This window comes from Carcharhinus amblyrhynchos, chromosome 30 (assembly GCF_965287045.1).
Source record: "Carcharhinus amblyrhynchos chromosome 30, sCarAmb.v2.hapA, whole genome shotgun sequence".
Taxonomy (NCBI): domain Eukaryota; kingdom Metazoa; phylum Chordata; class Chondrichthyes; order Carcharhiniformes; family Carcharhinidae; genus Carcharhinus; species Carcharhinus amblyrhynchos.
Window position 1 is genome coordinate 22,693,877 of NC_137353.1, and position 20,059 is coordinate 22,713,935.

The 20,059-nt window shown below is 43.0% G+C and overlaps 1 protein-coding gene across 3 annotated transcripts in view; it reads left to right on the top strand.

The window, feature by feature from the left end:
- Window positions 1–15,395, top strand: part of padi2 (peptidyl arginine deiminase, type II) — a 28,246-nt gene extending 12,851 nt beyond the window's left edge. For all 3 annotated transcript variants that reach the window (XM_080214989.1, XM_080214987.1, XM_080214990.1), the window contains exons 10-17: window positions 1,559–1,670; window positions 4,034–4,141; window positions 4,562–4,707; window positions 6,632–6,779; window positions 7,530–7,623; window positions 8,812–8,888; window positions 10,323–10,454; window positions 13,836–15,395. In XM_080214989.1, coding sequence (XP_080071115.1) covers window positions 1,559–1,670; window positions 4,034–4,141; window positions 4,562–4,707; window positions 6,632–6,779; window positions 7,530–7,623; window positions 8,812–8,888; window positions 10,323–10,454; window positions 13,836–14,069 — 1,051 coding nt within the window. In that variant the 3' untranslated portion in view covers window positions 14,070–15,395. The remainder of the gene's footprint in view (window positions 1–1,558; window positions 1,671–4,033; window positions 4,142–4,561; window positions 4,708–6,631; window positions 6,780–7,529; window positions 7,624–8,811; window positions 8,889–10,322; window positions 10,455–13,835) is intronic.
- The last annotated feature ends 4,664 nt before the right edge of the window (window positions 15,396–20,059 follow it).

The following is a 20,059-nucleotide window of genomic DNA, read 5'->3' on the forward strand; positions in this document are numbered from 1 at the left end:
AATTTAAATCTATACATTAGCGTAGAGCTTTTCCTTAAGGGAACTCGTATCTTGAAAGATTAGTGCCAGTATTTTCTCACACCTGCTGGGTGGCACCATTACTGACAGGCGACTTTCCAAAGCATAAGATCAGGAAGAGTAAATTAGTATGTTAACATTTCATTTCTGGGACTTGCCTTCAAATCCAAGGAAGGTTCAGATGGAAATCTAGGTTGAGATGGTTGACAGTTTTTCTTGATATGGCTACAATACAAGAATGTAATTTAGTATAAAATTAGCAATATAATTCAGGTAAATCACAGGATGACGAGTGATGTTTGATTGTAAACGACTCATACCTCCATACAGACTAGCTGAAAGACTGACATGATAAGTTCTCACTGTAAAAAAAGACTAAACACACTACTGACTAAGCAGCACCTTTGGGCGTAACTTATATTTTTCATCACAAAAAAGAGCATTTCCTTTTAAACACAGTTCACAGGTGTAATTTGCATTATTCTTGACGTAGGTGTTCAATTCTCCCAGAACCATTCCAAGGTGATTTTTAGTTCTAGAAGGTTTAGTTCCATGCTTTAAGCCTGGGGACTTTTAATCTCAGAATTTATGTCAACAGCGAGGTGTTTCTCTCCAGAGAGTCTTCCTCTGGCATAAGGTCATTGAAAATTCCAGATTTGTTTTTACCCCTCATGAGTTTGATCTTTCCAAGCTCTTGCCTGCATTCCTGCTTAATGGACTAGGGTCTTGCTGCCCACAGCTGCACTTCCTCTCCCATATGCTTGTCTCTGGGGTTTCTGGGCTTTCTTGGACCCCTTCCATCTCAACACCCACTGTGAACCATGTGGGCCTTGTGATGGGTGGAAATACTGATTAACTATCCTTGAGACCCCAACACTTATTCATTTTGGAAGTAAATGGAATGTTTAATCACAACTTAATTATTTCACGGCTGTTGGTGTCATTGACCAGCACTTTTTCTTGCTGATCCCTAACTGCCCTTGAGAAGGTGACGAGTTTCTTGGACCACTTTAGTCCATAAATACACTCACAGCGCGTTTAGGGAGGGAATTCCAGCAGTTTGTTTCCATCCTGAAATTCTCTGCCACTTTGGAGACTCAATTGAACATATAGCTTTCTGCCATTGTCTCCAAATGTCAATGGCTTGCACCTTCAGGACTCCCTTTAATCTCTAACAATCAAACCAGCCAGACTTGTTGTCAGACAGACTTCAGGACAGATCACACGATCGTCTTAATTTTGACCTTAAATCAAAGGCACAGTCCCAAAACTTGACAATCATATAAACCTCATAATTCTAACAAGGTTATGGATAGGAAGCTCATTCTACTTAACCTGGGAATAAAGCCTTCTCAATGTTTGATGGCTGAGTTAGGGAAAATATTCAATTTTTCAGTGTAAACATGCTTCATCCTGGGGAGCAAATATTTCACCCAAAAATAATTTTAAAAATCTAATAATATTGAATCACTCAGGAATATTATCAGTTAATGCGAACAATACTTGAACTTTTAAAGATAATCTCATTTCATCTGTTTAGTGTAATAGGTAATGAAAAATTCCTCAAAGAATTCAAAGCAGTGGTGGAAAAGAGCAAGTGTAAATTAACAATTTGCCCTGAGTATATGAATCGCAGAGATCGCTGGATGCAGGTAAAAAAACTGATTCCCCAAATTGCAGTCTGTGGCAAGTGTGAGGGTGTGTATGTGCAGATTAAACATTATTAAATTCCCTGTGGATTGAATATTCTAGACTGAGCTTTCCACAGGCAAAAATTAATCAAATGGTGTTTCACTTGGGTCTACATCTCATAGTCAAATGTTGGTGGTGGCCGCATTAATCCCTGGACCTTGCCACTTGACATGTTGGGTACAATTCTCCCAAAACATTTCTAAGAGTGGTCTCTAGCTGGAAACACAGTGTGACTCTCGCTGGGTGGGTCGGCATGATTCTGATTGCAATCAACCCACACTTTGACAATTTGTTCGGAGGCTGGAGGTGATTTGCGCCGTGCAAGCATGTACCGGACCTGAAGACACTGGCAAGGCTGGCTCCTCAGAAATCAGAATGTCCTCAATAATGCTACAGAAACCACCCCCCCACCCCACCAATCACCCGTACCGACCCCCCCCAGCCCCCCCTCACTCCAGTGAACAACACTCCATTATTGGTGTGAACCAGGTTACATCACCGGCCGGAGGTGGGGAGAATTTCAAGATTAGTTTTCCCCGGCACAGATGGTGTTATGGCGCCTCGCATGAGAGTCTCTGGCCACAACAGGATTTGTGCCTGTGCGCAGGGGGGCTGGCGAATCATCCTCATAATTTCTCAAACTGTCCTTTGTAATAATCATGTCGGATTTATATTAATCCGAATTTAATATCCGATGAAACCCAAAGCTACAAATCTGTTTGGAAGAAAGTTTCTGATTGACACATCATGAGACAGTAGTCCCACTCTGTTGGTTTAAATTCTTTTGATTTCAAGTTCATTTCTCGTCGGCAGCTTCTAATTCATTCATTAAAATCGAGTGCATTAGCCAAGCACCTTGGGTAAACTTAATATCCCTCCCTGAGGTGAGTTTAGAGGTGGGGATCCCATTGTCATCTCCCTCTGCTCCAGTTAAGCCCAGGCAGGAAGGCTTGTGGATGGCCTTTCTGCCCTTTTGTCAGTTGAGGCTTTTAAATGCCATTATTCCAACCAGCAGCTAGTGAGGGACTCGCCAAGTAGGATCCCTAAAGGCAAACCTTCTCAGGTTTAATGACATTTAAAGGGCATCTAGACGAATACATAAATAGGATGGGAATGGAAGGATATGGATGTTTCATCAAAAGGAACTCTTCAAATGCAGTCTATAAAAATATAACAAAACTTACTCCAACTTATAAATCAAAGAAAGGGTTTAATAAAGAAACTTCATTACTCCAAACTTGGGGCCTCGTCCTGGGCTGCTCCAAGCTCCCCACAATTCCCAACAGGTTCTTATTTATAGTGAGTCAGCTAACCATCACATTATTCTGTAATTGGTTCCATGGTTTACTGAATCAGCTGACCCTTACAGCTTGTTACCCTTCGTCACATTATATCCAATACAAAGTTGTCACCAGTTACATTCTAACAATGGACTCTAAGTGCATATGGTTTTAGTTTAATTAGGGCATCATGATCAGCGCAGGCTTGGAGGGCCAAAGGGCCTGTTCCTGTGCTCTACTGTTCTTTGTTTACTTGAGGTATCCCAGGGAGGGTCCCTTTTTAAAGGCACTTGGTACTCAAATGAGGGATCTGGCACAAGGATGGGAGGGGCCTGTTGAGGCCCAACTCCTGCCTGAGCTGCCAACTAGCCCCCAACCCCACCCCCTTCATTTAACTGTGGCTCAGGTTCCTTGGCGATCCTAGCCTCCTCCCTAGGTGTATTACTGACAGTCACCACCTCTCCTCTGGTGGTGCTGCCTGCAATGGAGAGCCTTCAGCCTCTGGCTGGCAGCTGTCAAGAGGGTGGAATTTCTGCCACCCTGGTCCTTTCCTGGGGAAAGCTAACTGTTGGCCATCTGAGCTTCTGAGAAATTCAATTTAGCAGACCTTTCCCTAAAAGAGGTGACTCAGGATTCTCTCCAGCCACTGCCTGCATTAATTATCACCTTTTGTTTGACAGCATACATATAATTAGATTATCAATAAAGATAGACAACAGAACAGTTGCCATTTAATGGAACATTAACTATTTGACCCAAAGTGTAGTTAAAGCTTAAGTAAGTCAAGAATACAGAGCCTCTAACTGGAAGAACTTTTCTTCCATCAAGACCCTCAGAGAGAATTATATATTTTGCCTTTATTACAGATAGATATTAAATGTGAAATCATTTTGTCCTAGATAATTTTATAATCTTAGCTTCTTTTTCATAAGTTTTGTTTTGTAACCGCTTTTTCATTCTGTCTACCCTTTTGCATTTATGTTTGCCTGCCCCCTCCCTCTTGCCACAGTCTCATTTATATCTCAATTTTTCCTTCTTTACAGGATGAAATTGAATTTGGTTACACTGAGGCCCCTCACAAATACCTTCCTGTCGTGTTGGATTCCCCTCGAAATCGTGAACTAAAAGACTTTCCCTACCAAGCAATTCTGGTAAGATAGAATTATTCTTATTTTGTCATTCATTCATAGAATATGGGCATGCTGTGTAGGCCAGAGTTTAATTCCTTTCCCTACATATTTTTGGACACTAAGGGGCATATTACCACAGCTAATTCGCCTAACTTGCACATCTTTGGAGTGTGGGAGGAAATAGGGGCACCTAGAGGAAACTCACGCAGACACGGGGAGAAGGTGCAAACTCCACACAGTCACCCAAGACCAGAATTGAATCTGGGTCCCTGGTGCTGTGAGGTAGCAGTGCTAACTACTGTGCCACCATGCTGTCCAGTCTATAAATCAGTCTGCAAATATGCCATCTGGATATAAAACTCAATTGTTAGTGAGCTATTTTTAAAATATTGCCAATTTTAATAGTGTTCTTTATTTTCTATGTATTGTGTATTGGTCTAGGGACCAGATTTTGGACATGTAACCAGACAATCTGATGTGGTCAACAGCCTGGACTCCTTTGGGAATCTGGAGGTCAGCCCTCCGGTAACCGTGAATGGAAAAGAATATCCAATGGGAAGGATTATCATCGGAAGCGCTTTTCCCACGTAATGTTATTTTGTATTGGGGAGAGGTATTTGAGGCTTTGTAATTTGAAACTCAAACCTATTTTCTTTGAAAGCACGTTCCTCTGTGTGATCCTGATGAGATCCATTGTTTTAGTTTCAATTGTTCTTTTTCCCAGATTTTCCACAAAGACAGTGACCTGGGAACATCTTGATTCCTGAAGTTTAACAAGCAGGAAGGGATTGAACTGCTCTGAATCTGAGAGGCCCAATACCACATTCTCAAGGACAACTAGGGATGGGCCATAAATGCTGGCCTAGCCAGCAACACCCATATCCCGTGAATGAATACTGTTTTAAAGTTCAGTTCCTCCTCCGCTGGTCATGTCTACAATTAGAAGTGTTGCTGATCTCCTCAAAGTATCCTCAGTGTTAAATGGGTTTGGGTGAATCCAGCATGTGGATTGTTAAAAAAGGCCTAGGAAACAGTGAGCCTGTGCCCCACCTGGAGTGCTCAGGTTTCAGCACAGAAATGGTCACGGGAAACTGAACATTCATTGGACCAACTGTTGGACAAAATGTGGCAAGAGCAATATCAGGGCATAGGTCACAGCGAAGACCCTCCAGCCCATCAAAGTCAGTTAATTTTCTTTCTTGTATAGGGCAAGGATGAAGTAAATTGATCACATGGTTGTGGCTGTCTGTGAACAGAACTTTGCAGTGGGGGTGAGCTACAGCCATGAAATGGCTTGCTGTGTATTATCGGTGAGGAGTTGTTGCTTGCACAGGGGATAAAGATGCCAATTTTCCATGCCTGTGGACTTGTGCCAGTCCCAAATCCCCAGGTCAGAGTAATTTCCAGATGAGGGTGGACATCAACTGTGCCAGTATTGGCAGATAAGAATCTCCCAGCAGCACCTTGCCACAAACTTGAGAGTCCAGTTTCCTGGTCAAAGTGTTCCAAAATTATTTTGCTAATTTACTTTTGTGGTAACACTATAAGATGATGAAGGGAATAGATAAGATAGAAGCAGGGAGATTGTTTCCACTGACAGGTGAAACTAGAATTAAGAGGCATGACCTCAAAATAAGGGGAGCAGATTTAGGACTGAGTTGAGAAGGAACTTCTTCACCCCAAAGGGTTGTGAATCTGTGGAATTCCCTGCCCAGTGAAGCAGTTGAGGCTACCTCATTGAACGTTTTAAGGGAAAGATAGATACTGTTTGAACAGTAAAGGAATTAAGAGTTATGGAGAGTAGGTGGGCAAGTGGAGCTGAGTCCGCGAAAACATCAGCCATGATCTTATTGAATGGCGGAGCAGGTTCAAGGGACCAGATGGCTTATTCCTGCGCCTAGTTCTTGTGGTCTTAACAATTTTACAATCAATTGCAACTGGGGAAATTGGCCTTTGAGATATTCGTAACTCCACTTCTGCCAGAATCCGATGTGGGCATACACATGAGCAGTCTTAGCAATAGAGGATGAAATGGTGGGAATGTTGATGTCATCCTCACAGGTCTTGCCTTATTGGAGGAAGTCAGTATTGAAGGGATTCGTGCAAGGAACTATTACCACCCTCCCCTCATCAGTTCCAGTTGGATTGGCTAAGGGGAACAAAAAGTACCCAGACTGTATTGAACTGTACTTCTCCCCAAATTCTAGCTCCCTACACCTCATCCCAATCTGATTGCACTGGCCTGGCAATGTGCCCACCACCACCCGCTCCCCCCCCCCCCCAACCACACCTCCAAACCAACCCCCACACCCCCCCCCCCCCCCCCGCCCCCACCCACCCCCCCACCAGCCAAGGAATTTCTGGCCCAAGGCTTTTGTGGCCAGCCATTTTTCAAGGGGTTCAGTCTTGGTGAGCCATGTCAGCATCCACATCTGGGGATAATGTCAGTTTAAATTAAGCTTTTGGAAATTGCTAACAAATGGAAATTTGTATTTCTTTTTGTTCTTGTAGTACTTCTGATGGGAGGAACATGGCAAAAGTAATCCGAGATTTCTTGTATGCTCAAAAAGTCCAGTCTCCTGTTGAACTCTTCTCTGATTGGCTGGTGGTGGGTCATGTAGATGAGTTCATGACCTTTGTTCCAGCCCCTGACAGAAAGGTAACCAATCTCATTGGGTCTACACATGCTCTGTTCATATACCAAGGTGTGCGTAATGTGGTGCCAGCGGCCAACCAGACAGCATGTACTGTCTCCCACGTTCTTTTTGGAAACAAACTGGGGGAAACTTCTGCAACACTAGGGAGCCACTCCTAATTTAAGAAAAAATTGTTGCTTTCACCTTTTGAATATCCAAGGTTCTAAGCCCAGCCTCAATCACTCCACTGTCAGATTCAGGACTAGCTGAATTGGAGGTCGAGGCAGCTCCTTGGATTTGACATACTGGCTTTGGTTTTAACTCTAGGCCCTGGAGACATAAGAACTTCGTGTGTATTTTTTTGTTTTTTTAGGGGAAGAACGTCCTGTGTTGGAAGTCCTTTGTTCTCAAATTCCCCGCCCTTCCCCCCCTCCACCTCACTCCCCATACGTCTAATGTAGGTGTACAAATAAGATGCTACATCTTAGTAAGTATGATACACTTTGAAGAGAAGCAGAAGAGTTCTCCTAGTTTCCTGGCCAATATTTATTTCTCACAGATTTATATGGTAATTTTCCCAATTCAACTTTTTGGATCTTGCTCTTCACAATCCGGCACCTGCATTTCCCCACATCAGAACATTGACTACAGTTCCAAAATACTTCATTGGCTGTAAAGTGCTTTGAGATGTTCTGAGGTTGGGATAGCCTCTTTTATCTTCCCAACGGAATCATAACTGTTAGATTCTGATGTTAACTCTACTGTTCCTGTAGGGTTTCCGTCTTGTTCTGTGCAGTCCCGATGCCTGTTGCAAGTTGTTCAAGAGACTCAAGCAAGAAGGTCATGGGGAAGCTCAGATGTTTGAGGGTGAGTTTCTGACCAGCCATGTCAGTCGTATGTAATGGTGTATGCAGCAAACCCAACTCTCTCTTCAAACAGTTTATTGAGTGGACTATTTGCACTGCTTGGGCAGAATGTCATCCAAAGATGAGTGTTAACTCCTGTTGTGACTCCGGGAAAACCAACACAAGCTTCCTTTGTGGTTGACTTGGAAACCATGCTGGTAATTTCTGTACATGATCACGCACTCTTGACAAGTTGTGGGGGGGGAGGGGAAAATCAGATGACATCTAATTAACTAGGATTAAGGGAGGTGGAGTTTCACAATTTAAAAGACCTGGGTTAGATTAGGAGACACAATAACAGTATTGGAAGAATGAAGAGTAGATGATATGAAACTTGGGAGGAAAGATCCTAAAAAATATATTATAGAATCCCTATGGTGCAGAAAAAGGCCATTTGGCCCAACAATTTTGCACCAAATCTTATCCAGGCCCACCCCCTGCCCTATCCCAGTAACCCCGCACACTTACCATGGCTAATCAACACATCTTTGGACTGTGGGAGGAAACCACAGCATCCAGAGGAAACCCATGCAGACGCATGGAGAACGTGGAAACTCCACATAGTCATCCAAGGCTGGAATTTAATGCGGGTCCTTGGTGTTCTGAAGAGATTTACCAGGATATTGCCTGGGCTGCAGTGTTGTAATTATGAAGTGAGATTGGATAGATGAGGGTTGTTTTCCTTGGAGCTGGCGGGGGGCAGCTGGGAGGGGGGGCAGGGGACATGATTGAGATGTATAAAATTGAGGGACATAGGTAGATGGGAAGAAACTTTTCCCTTCGGTGGAGGGGTCAATAATAAGGGAGCATAGATTTAAGGTAAGGGGCAGGAGGTTTAGAGGGGATGTAAGGAAAACTTTTTCACCCAAAGGTGCTAGAAGTCTGGAATTCACTGCCCATAAGCATGGTGGATCCTCCATAATATTTAATAAGTATTTAGATATGCACTTGGGATGCCAAGGCGATGGACCAAGTGCTGGAAAATGGGATTAGAATAGTTATTTTTGTCCAACACAAACACAATGGGCTGAAGGTCCTTTTACTGTGCTGTGTACCTCTGACTGTCCATCTGATCAGCCTCATTATCAAGTTACTGTTCAAGGAGCCAACTGAATAAGAACAATCATGTGTATTTGTATTTTCCAATCAGGTCAAAACGCAGCGCCAGTCAAAATTAATGAAATTCTTAGCAATCAAAAACTGCTCAACGATAATGTTTATGTGCAGGTGAGTCAGTGAAAAAAGATTAGAGGCACGATTTAACCAAAATGGTACTTATTGCCCAGACCAGCAGAAAAACTGCAACATTTGTCAGGTGGGATTCATCCACCACAAATATACATCTCGGGAAACATGCCAGCCAGCCCAACTGTTCAGAGATCTTTGAAAGGGTGCCCCAATCTCTGCGTTCACGGATTAGTGATCCCCTCTATTGACAAGAGGAGCACCACCAACCCTTCAGCCAAAAGAGGTATCCTCCTACTCACCCCCCCCCCCCCCCCACCACTGAAATAAGGCATGAGGATGACCCAACTTGACCTCCCTCCTGCTTTAGGCCTTGCCCCTTGGCAGTGCCAATGGCACACTGCATCCTGGCCTGGTACCTTGGACCCTGAATCACCACTGCTTAACCAGCTGAAGTGCTTTTCACTTGCTCTTTGTGTGAACAGTGGTTGGGGCGGGGGGGGAGGTTTCAAGTATGAATGGGAAGGTAAGTAAATACAGCTGACTGCATACTGAGTAAAAGCCATTAATCCGTCAATCAAATGAGTGTTCAAAATATTGGACTGAAGTTGAATGGAAACAGGTTTTGATAGGGTTTGAAGGCATTTCAAAGACTAAGCTTTCTACGAAGGCTCAGAGACTTGAAATAAATATTTTATTAAAATGATGATGCAGAGTGAACAGCTGTGGAGATATGAATACCCACCCTAGTGAAAGTACTTGTCTTCTGACAGTTGGATCTTCTCGCACCTGCAGCTTCTTAGACAGATAAAGGAGAATCCCTTCTGCTGAATGAAGTACTGCAATGATTTGGTAGCCTGCCAGGTGCCCAGAAGGACATGGCAATTTAGGTGACCAGGAACATGAATAGCTTGAGGACCGATAATAACAAGTATTTTAACCCAGGATAGCCTCTGAATTCACCATCCTGAAACTAAACACCTTTCTCGGGGCTAGAAGGGGCAGACCCCCATCCTGGGGGACTGTGCTGAGGCCAACCCCCATGACTTTTGGGGGACCTTCCCTTTGTAGCCTGGCAATGACAAAGGGGTATATGGGCACTGGACCTACATCCTTGATCCAGGATCCAAAACACCAAGTCTATGTTGTTCACGACCAACACCAAAGCACCCCCCCCCGGGAGGCTGTTAAATGATTTGTGCAGCCCACTAATGAGATTACAATGAGGGATTTTATATAGTTATCAGGTTCCCGGGTGGCCAGGTAAATCCCAAATGCCTTCACACCTGGTGGGAATCATGGTTTTAGCTCCGACACCCTATTCAGTGGGGAATGAGGATTCTTGCCATCAGCAAACAGGTGATTTCCCTCTCCACCCCCAACCATGTTTAGTCATACTTTGTGTGAAATTCTTCATCTCTCATTTATTGTTTATGTTTGCTTCTTTTACCCTTTCTGATCTTTGTCTTTCTTCAGCAATGTGTTGACTGGAACCGAGATGTCCTCAAGAGGGAATTGGGATTGGATGAAGAAGATATTATTGATATTCCCGTGTTGTTTACAGTGGATCAGCAGGATCGACGAGCAATGTCCTTTTTTCCAGACATGGTAAGTGAAAAACTGGAGAATGTTGGAAAGAGAAGGGAGTTCTTTTCCGCCACTGCTGAAACCACAGTCCGTTGGCTCAACGTTTCCAGTGCTCATCCAGCCAACTTTCCTGCTTCAACCTCTACAGCTATCATTGCACTGGAAAATGCAGTGGCATGGTGGCACAATAGTTAGCACTGCTGCCTCATAGCATCAGGTACCCAGGTTTAATTCCCAATTGTCTGTGTGGAGTTTGCATGTTCTCCCATATCTGCATGGGTTTCCTCGAGGTGCTCCGCTCTCCTCCTACTGTCCATAGATGTGCAGGTTAGTACAGTGTTAGCAATGAGTACAAGGAGTACAATGTTAGCAAGTGTGAGGTTATCCACTTTGGCAGGAATAATAGGAGGAGGGATTACTATTTAAAGGGCGTAAAGCTGCAGCATGCTACGGTGCAGAGGGACCTGGGGGTCCTTGTGCATGAGTCGCAAAAACCCAGTCTGCAGGTGCAGCAGGTGATCAAGAAGGCGAATGGGATGCTGGCCTTTATAGCGAGAGGGATAGAATATAAAAGCAGGGAGATCTTGCTGCAACTGTACAGGGCACTGGTGAGGCCGCAGCTGGAGTACTGTGTGCAGTTTTGGTTGCCGCACTTGCGCAAGGATATTTTGGCCTTGGAGGGAGTGCAGAGGAGGTTCACTAGGCTGATACCGGAGATGAGGGGGTTAGACTATGAAGAGAGACTAAATAGGCTGGGTCTGTACACGTTGGAGTTTAGAAGGATGAGGGGGGATCTTATAGAGACGTATAAGATAATGAAAGGGATGGATAGGGTAGAGGTAGAGAGATTCTTCCCACTCAGAAAGGACAGCAGGACTAGAGGGCACAGCCTCAAGATAAGGGGGGGGGGGCGCGGTTTAGAACAGAGTTGAGGAGGAACTTCTTCACTCAAAGGGTGGTGAATCTCTGGAATTCTCTGCCCATTGAAGTGGTGGAGGCTACCTCGCTAAATATATTTAAGACGCGGGTGGATAGGTTTTTGACAGACAAGGGAATTAAGGGTTATGAGGAGAGAACAGGAAAGTGGAACTGATCCACTTCAGATCAGCCATGATCTTATTGAATGGCGGGGCAGGCTTGAAGGGCTAGATGGCCTACTCCTGCTCCTATTTCTTATGTTCTTATGTTAGGTAGATTGGCCATGCTAAATTGCCCTTTATTGTCAAGGGGATTAACTAGGGTAAATGTACAGGGATAGGGGCGGGGGGAATTGCGGTCGGTGCAGACTTGATGGAGTGGCCTCCTTCTGCACTGTAGGATTCTATGAAAATGTTCAGTTTGTGTCTTGAAGTGCACTATGAGCAATAGTCCACATCCTCCAAGTTTCATTGGCTCCCTGTGCAGCTACAAAATAACTCTAATACTCAGCCCTTGTTTCAAATCTATTCAAGTTTATCTTGTCCCACCTTTTTTCATTGACCTCATCCTGTTTTGCAATCCACACAGACTCTTTGTTCCTCTAACACTGCTTTCTGTCCCCCATTCCACATTTACTGGCTTCTCAGCCAATCAGTGCACTATTTCTCTCTGGCACTAACTTGCAGCAAGTCCACTCTCCCATCATCTCTGTGCTCCCTAACTTACAATGGCTCTCCCCTCAAGTTTAAAATTCTTATCCTTGTTTTCAAATCCCTCCGAGATCTTGTCCCTCCCTAGCTCTGTAATCCCCCCGCCCCCGCCACTGCCACCATCACCACCCCAGTCCCAAGATCATTTAATTCTGGCCTTTTGAGCAACCCTGATTTGTAATTGCTCCACCATTGGTGGCTATGCTTCAGCTGCCAGAGTCCTAACCTCTGGAATTCCTTCACTAACTCCCTCCATCTTTTTCACTTGTTTCCTCCTTGGAGATGCTCCTTTAAACCTAACCCTTAGCCATAGAATCCCACAGTGCAGGAGGAGGCCATTTGGCCCATGAAATCTGCACTGACAACAATCCCACACAGGCCCTAACCCCATGCATTTACCCTAGTTAGTCCCCCTGACACAGGGGCAATTTAGCATGGCCAATCCATCTAACCTGCACATCTTTGGACTGTGGGAGAAACCGGAGCACCTGGAGGAAACCCACGCAGACACAGGGAGAATGTGCAAACTTTACACAATGACTGGGAATTGAACCCAGGTTCCTGGCGTTGTGAGGCAACAGCACTAACCACTATGCCACCATGCCTCATCTGCCCTAAAATGTCAAGTGGTTCAGTGCCAAATTTTTCTTAAGCAGTCCAGGAAAGCAGCTTTGGATGTTTTACATCAAAGATAATTATCAGTTGCCGAGCTGTTGTCAGAACTATCTGTCCAGTTTCTTTTGTTGACACTTCTCTCTGTTATTGGAAGTCTCATCAAAACACTTTCCTTTGACCTTGCCATCTCTCATCCAACCTTCTCAGTATCCACTGTTTTGCCAACAATCCTCTGGTATTTCATCCAAACGGCTATTTTCACAAGATGACCCCAGGCAGATTGTGGAGGCATCACAATGCAGTCCAAGCCTAACTCTGTCCTCTAATGGCACTCCAAGGCACAGGGGTGGCACGGGAGCACAGTGGTTAGCACTACTGCTTCACAGCTCCAGGGCCCTGGGTTCGATTCCTGGCTTAGGTCACTGTTTGTGTGAAGTTTGCACATTCTCCTTGCGTCTGCGTGGGTTTCCTCTGTGTCTCCGGTTTCCTCCCACAGTCTAAACATGTGCAGGTTAGGTTGATTCGCCATGCTAAAATTGCCCCTTGGTGTCCTGAGATGCTTAGGTTAGAGGGATATGGGGGTAAGGCCTGGGTGGGATTGTGGTCAGTGTAGACTCGATGGGCCAAAGGGCCTCGTTCTGCACTGTAGGGTTCTATGATTTCTATGATTCAATATAGAGCCCTCATCCCAAGCCACTCACATACTTACTGCTGAAAGCTGATATATTGACACACCACACTGTATCTGTGGAAGGAGAAAAGGTGATTATTGGCTACATCAGTCTCAAGAATTCTAATGTAGATTCAGCAGCACGAGAAACCACCTCAGAAGATGACCTTTCTCTGTGTCTTGAGAAGGGTTTTCCTGGTGTGGTTTTTGAAAAAAGGGTTTTCCCGGTTTTCCAAGTGAACCAGCAATTGACTTTTTTGCAGTGCCATGTAAGAACTCTTTTCTGCAATCTATCAATTTGGCAAACAGAAGTGTAGTTGAAAATGCGACTTGTATAAAATTCTGAAATGTGAAGCTGCAGCTGTGTGGTTCCTGACTGCATGTGTATGGATTGATTCAGTGATACAAACTGGCTGGATGCCAAGGCACCCAGGGGAGATTACACCTCTCAGTCATAAAACAAGAATAACATCACTTGTGTCTCTTTAGGTGAATATGATAGTGCTGGGCAAATACCTGGGCATTCCAAAGCCATTTGGGCCTCTGATAAATGGAAAATGTCCACTGGAATCTGCGGTGCGCTCAGCACTGGAACCACTCGGCCTGGATTGTAACTTCATCGATGACTTTGCTACCTATCACCTGAAATTGGGTGAAGTTCACTGTGGTTCCAATGTTCGTCGAAAGCCATTTACCTTAAAATGGTGGAATATGGAGATTTAATCACCACAAGCAACAAAGTATTTTTTAAAGTTTTATTTTCTGTTGCCATAATAAAATGCAAATTACTGACAAAAGGACTGATTACTAACGTTCACACAGTAATGTGTAACCTGTACCATTGAAATGCCTTGTGTTCTGCATTCTGAACTTAACATTTTATGCCTGGTTACTTAATTTTAAAATGTTTGTTTCCCAGCCATTAGTCACTGATCCAGCATTTTATGTAAAGTTTGTCAACCCTGGTTCAAGGCATTCTGAAGTTTGATCACATGACATTCCAGCCACCTGAGAAGCCTGATCACATGACATCTAATCATGAGGTCAGGGAAGAGGCATGTCGGAAGGTATCAGGAAGATCTTTGATTCGAATAGTAACTCACTGGAGTTGCATTGATACTGTAAGATTCCCTTCCTCATCAGTGATAGGTAGGTGACTGGTTGTTATAGGTGTAAATGCTTCAATATCTGACCTGTAACCATAATAATCCAATAGGTAGCTGATATTCACTTTGAAATCACAGAATCCCTCTGCCAGGTCCAAGCAGGCTCCCCAGTTGTTAGTTTTAACTGGTCTGACCTCTCTCTTTATCTCCTTGGAGTATGGTTTAGATACTCGTTTTATGAAGGTGACTTCTCTGCCTAGAAATCTCAGACTTCCCTCAGTTCAAGAACCCAGCCTACTTTTTTTCTGTTTCCATGCCCTTGTTCCTCATTCACCAACTAAAAGAAATAATCTTCCATTATTTACAAACAGGTTGCCAGGTTTTTCATACCCTAATCAGCTGCTCACTCTCAGTACTTCTCCCACTTACTGCCTTGGTGCCACTGCTCCCAGCTGAGGCGGAAGCCCATCAGATCTCCCCAATTTTGATCTCTTCCTTCATCCTCATTCTCCAGTTTCCATGCTCCTTCAAGCCTCAAATCCTGGCACCTATTTCATTCTCTCCATCTTGCCCGAGTTTCCCATATCTTCAACACTAATCTCTGCGTGGGTGTATATTTGAACCTCCCAGTCTCTGATTAAAAGCATTCCACTCATTGGAAACTGTCCAGCCGCTGACTATGCTATTGCTTTGTCTGGGGTACAATTCCAGATTTATAAAATGACACCAACAGCAGTTTGGTGATTCTTTGAGGCAGCGTTACTGACCAGGCTTCAGAATTCTAAGACCTGCAATTCAATATAGTATTATTGGTTAAAGCATTTGTATTGAATTTCCCTTTTCTGCACTTTTGCAAAGGCTCAGCTATTTAATTTTGAACAGGCTAATAATACTTCTGCTTCAATCGTTGCTTTTGAATAAAAACAATGAACTTACTGAAAAAGATCTGTTCTGACTATTCTTGGAGCAATTAATTTCAATATTATTGTTCACCGGTATGTGCTGAAACTTGTTATAGCCAAAGGGCCAGGCATGGCACAATAGCATTAATAAAATGCCCTGTGAAGCATCAATGAGTAAATTAATCATGATTCCTGCACTTGATCATCTGACACTTCCAATAGGAGTTGTTGGATGTGCAAGGATGTTTGTAGTGATTGATTGTCCTTTTAAGGTCAAAACAGAGTAAGGATTTGTTGCTCTTAAAGGGACAGTCACCACAATCATAGAATCCCTACAGAGCAGAAGGTGGCCATTCAGCTCATTGGCTCTGTACTGACAACAATCCCACCCTGGACCTATCCCCACAACCCCATGTATTTACCCTGCTAATCTTCCTGACACTAAAGCTCAATTTAGCATCGCCAATCCACCTAACTTGCACATCTTTGGGTTGTGGGAGGAAACTGGAGCACCGGAAGAAACCCACACAGACATGGAAAGAGTGTGCAAACTCCACACAGTCATCCAAGGCTAGAATTTAACCCAGGCGCCGTGAGGTGCTAATCACTGTGCCATACAATGTTGTATGAGGAAGGGCGTTGTGTTCAGGCCAGTCACCCTCATCAATTAGAAACAAACGGGACTAATATCATTGGGGCATCCATGACATTCAATCCTAGTGAGGATGTGAATATTTTCAAGAAGGGAAACTTTACAGACCGAAATATAAACTCTTAGACTGTGAGGGAAGGGACGAAATTCTGGAATGTTCAGAAGTTAAAAACAATTACGATTCAAATAAGCAACAGACACTTACTTCAGCAAGGTTCATCTTACTACACCACCATCATCAATACAAAAGCAAAATACTGCAGATGCTGAAAATCTGGAAACAGGAAATGCTGGAAAAATTTCAGCTCGGCTAACAGCACCTGCGGAGAAACAGGACAAAGTTTAAAATGCAAAATGTAGTTAGGATCTGAAATACTGTCAGAGTATGTGGTGGAGGAAGATACAATCGAGTATTTCAAAAGGGAGCCGGATAATTATTTGAAGAGACGCAATTTGCAGAGCGAAGGTGACAAGGCAGGTGAATGGGACCAGCCAAGTTACTCTTGCCAAATTAGCACAGGTAGAACAGGAGTGATCTCCTTCTGTTGTTGAACAGAGTGATAGGATCATTTTGCTATTTTAGATCAGCAACAAAAGAATCGTTGGAAAGGAAGGTTCTGAGACAAGTTGTCAACTTGAAACGTTAGTTCGATTTCTCTTTAGAGATGTCAGGGCTGCTGTGTATTACCAGCATTTGCCATTTTGACCCAGTTGTTCAATCATAGAATCTACAGTGTTGGCCCATCTAGCCTGCACCAACAATAATCCCACCCAGGTCCTATCTCCGTAACCCCACATACATACCCTCCTAATCCCCCTGACATTAAGAGGCAATTTAACATGGCCAATCAACCTAACCTGCACATTTTCAGACTGTGGGAGGAAACTGGAACACCCGGAGGAAACCCAGACAGACATGGGGAGAATGTGCAAAATCCACACAGACAGTGACCCAAGACAGGAATTGAACCCAGGTCCCTGGCACTGTGAGGCAGCAGTGCTAACCACTGTGCCAATCTTTATTGATTTCTCATAAATAAGAGTCCAGGTTCAATGCTTTATGATTGACATCTCTGGGGCACCCAGAAGAGTTTATACCCTTTCCAATTAAAATATACCAAGTGTTTTTATTTTTATTCAAGTGATTCAGGGTTAACAAGCATTTTCACACTCCATCCTTCTTCCACTTGAGAGCTGTTAGCTGCCCACACCTCATAATAACAACCAATAACTAACTGGGAGATCAACCCACTCATTTTCATAATAGTTCCTCATCACATTTGAGTGTTTAATTTCCTTCAACAGTGTTCAGTTAATGCACTTTTGTAAAACTCTTCAGAGTGCAATTTTGACAGTGATTAACCTCTTGCTTCTTTGCTTACTGCAGTTCCTTTTACCTCCTGTTTGCTTACCAAAGCTGTGGCTCCTGACTGAATCAGAAATCTGTTTAATGAGGATTTTGTTTTTTTTAAGAACAGATCCTTTGATGATTTGGAATTTTTAGTAATAAAGAGCTTAAAGCCAAGGGACATTCTTAGAATTGCCCAGAATAGCTGGTAGGTGGGAGGAATGTAACAGTTATAACAAGTAACTACAAAGAAAAACACAGGCTCATGCATTTAGAAAAAAATTATATCTTTATTTCAAAAAATACAGAGCATATAAAATACATTTTGTTTGTTAAAATTCTGTACTGTACCACACATAATTGAACACAGATGCAATGATGGTTAACTGCAAAACTGTACATCCTTGATGTACAGGTGACAAAACAGTTTACCAAAGGTTTGTATATCATTCAAAGACATTTTATATTTCATTTGAATGGCCCAAATTAGTCAGCAGTCCCAAATTTCTGACAGGTAGTTGAATGAGCAGTGGGGGAAAGTTTCTTTATGCTGCCTTTAGTGAAACCTTTCTTCGTTATTCTGGAATTGGTTCTGGTGAAGGGTCTGCCCTTTAAAGCGTTTATTTGTTCAACATCCTCTTTCCATTCCTGACCAGATAGCATGTGTTTCTAATATTGTGTTACATTAATTGACTTTATTTAAACCTCTCAAATACCTTTCAAACACAATGAATATGCAAGCTCAGCTGGGGAAACCAGGCTGCTCTTTGGGTGCAGTTTCAGCACCAAACTATTAGAATCTTTTACATATGCAACATCATTTAAAGTTCCCATTAGTCAGTGTATTTGACCAGGCACTGGCTTTTAGTTTCCATAGGACATGAGTAGAATATATGGATCTTGATTCATTAGAATTAATAATAAATACCAGTGATAAAAAGACAGTGGTTGGGATATATATGGTGCCAACTTCCACACTAAACTATCAAGCATCCAATGTGGGTGCAGTTAGGAATTCTGGCTCTTGAGTTTAAGGTTTCATCTTCGTGGGTGGCTATAGATTTAAAGGTAGATCAAAATAAGTGGATCAAAATAGTGGGTTAATGCCACTCTTGGGTTCATTTGAAACATACTTTAGGATAAGACAGAATAACCTCTTGTCAAATTCAAGTGGTTAGGATGCCAGAAGGGATGATGTGGCTGGAATGCTAATGTTTGCAAATGATCAGAGTTCACTGATAACCAATATTTCTGTATTGTGAGATTCAGAAGTGTGGGAAAAATAATTGATACTGTTTAAAAAGTCAGACTTTCAAAATCAGGTTGACAATTTTGAAAATCGCCTTCTCAAAACTGGTCAGTTGCCGATCATAGCTTGGATGAAACTGAAGTGACAAGGTGACACATTTTGAGCTTCTACACCCTGTACAGTGAAGTACATCCTGTACAACCACACAGAGCGGAGGACTGAACAAACACACAGATTTAGTATTATTATATACAACCAAAAACACAAATTAAGAGTTGACAACATTGGTGGACTATTTAATGAACATCTCAATCTGTTTACCATAATAGACAACTGTTTTTAAAATAACAGATATGATTATTTTATTCAGTGCGTCATTTTCTGTTTTCCTCTGACCCCCTTTCCCAGAGTGAAGGATGTGTGGGATTTCCCTAGTAGATTTAAAACAAGTAGCTTGGAGGACAAACCACACAGTCAAAGGAGAAGAAAAATCAAGACAGGAGTAGGCATAGATTTTACTTTATGAAAATATCCTTATATTCTGTTTCAAATATAGAATGCCTTTGTAGTCTATTCATGTTTAAATATAAATAGTTAGTGTGGTAGCCATGTTGCTAATTGGAACGGTTTCATTTTAAATGATCTCCTGCATTCTCTTCCATTTCTGCATCTATAGACAGGATTCTTGGAACTCATTCAACCCACCACCTCTGCCAGAGGGAACAGAGAATTTGGCACTTAGCCAAAACTTCATTCACTGCAGTGGGACTGGAGAATTCCAGTCTTGGGCAAGGTTGGAGAATTCCAGCCTATACATTTGCAAGAAGCAAAACCCTGCAGAAGACTTGGAGCTTCTTCTCGTCCCTACAGTCTAGATTTTAGGTTGGATACTTTTCTCCAATTATCAAAACTACATTCACTGTTATCCAGGAAAGTGAACAGTAGGTGACCATTTCCTCACCACTGCAGACCCAGCAGTTTCATTTTTTATACAGCTTGCAATGACGTTTCCATTGTCTATTTATTGTCACAATTATCTTAGTCCATGTGCCTTTTCAAGTCACTGTGTGCCATGCAGCAGCTTCCAGCTTTACTCTAAGCCATCACCTCATCCACTGATCTTAGCTACGTGGCCATAGCATTCGTTTGGGCTTGTTCACTTTCCAATTCACTAAGTGCCTGGCATGTGCCATCCACCTGCTCAAAGAGCTTGGTTCAGACATAAACCGCAGGTGTTCAGCTTTAGTGTTTTTTTTACTGTTTTACATTCTTACTTCATAATTCATTGAGGCAACACGAGTTAAAAGGATCAAAGTGAAAAAGACTCTCGCCAACAACATTCTGTATTCAGAAATTCTAATTCCCTGGACAATTTAATGCAGAATAGTGAATATAGTGTGTATGGGAGGGAAAGCATTAATCTTACTTTTATAAACTCACTCTCTTATCGGGTAAT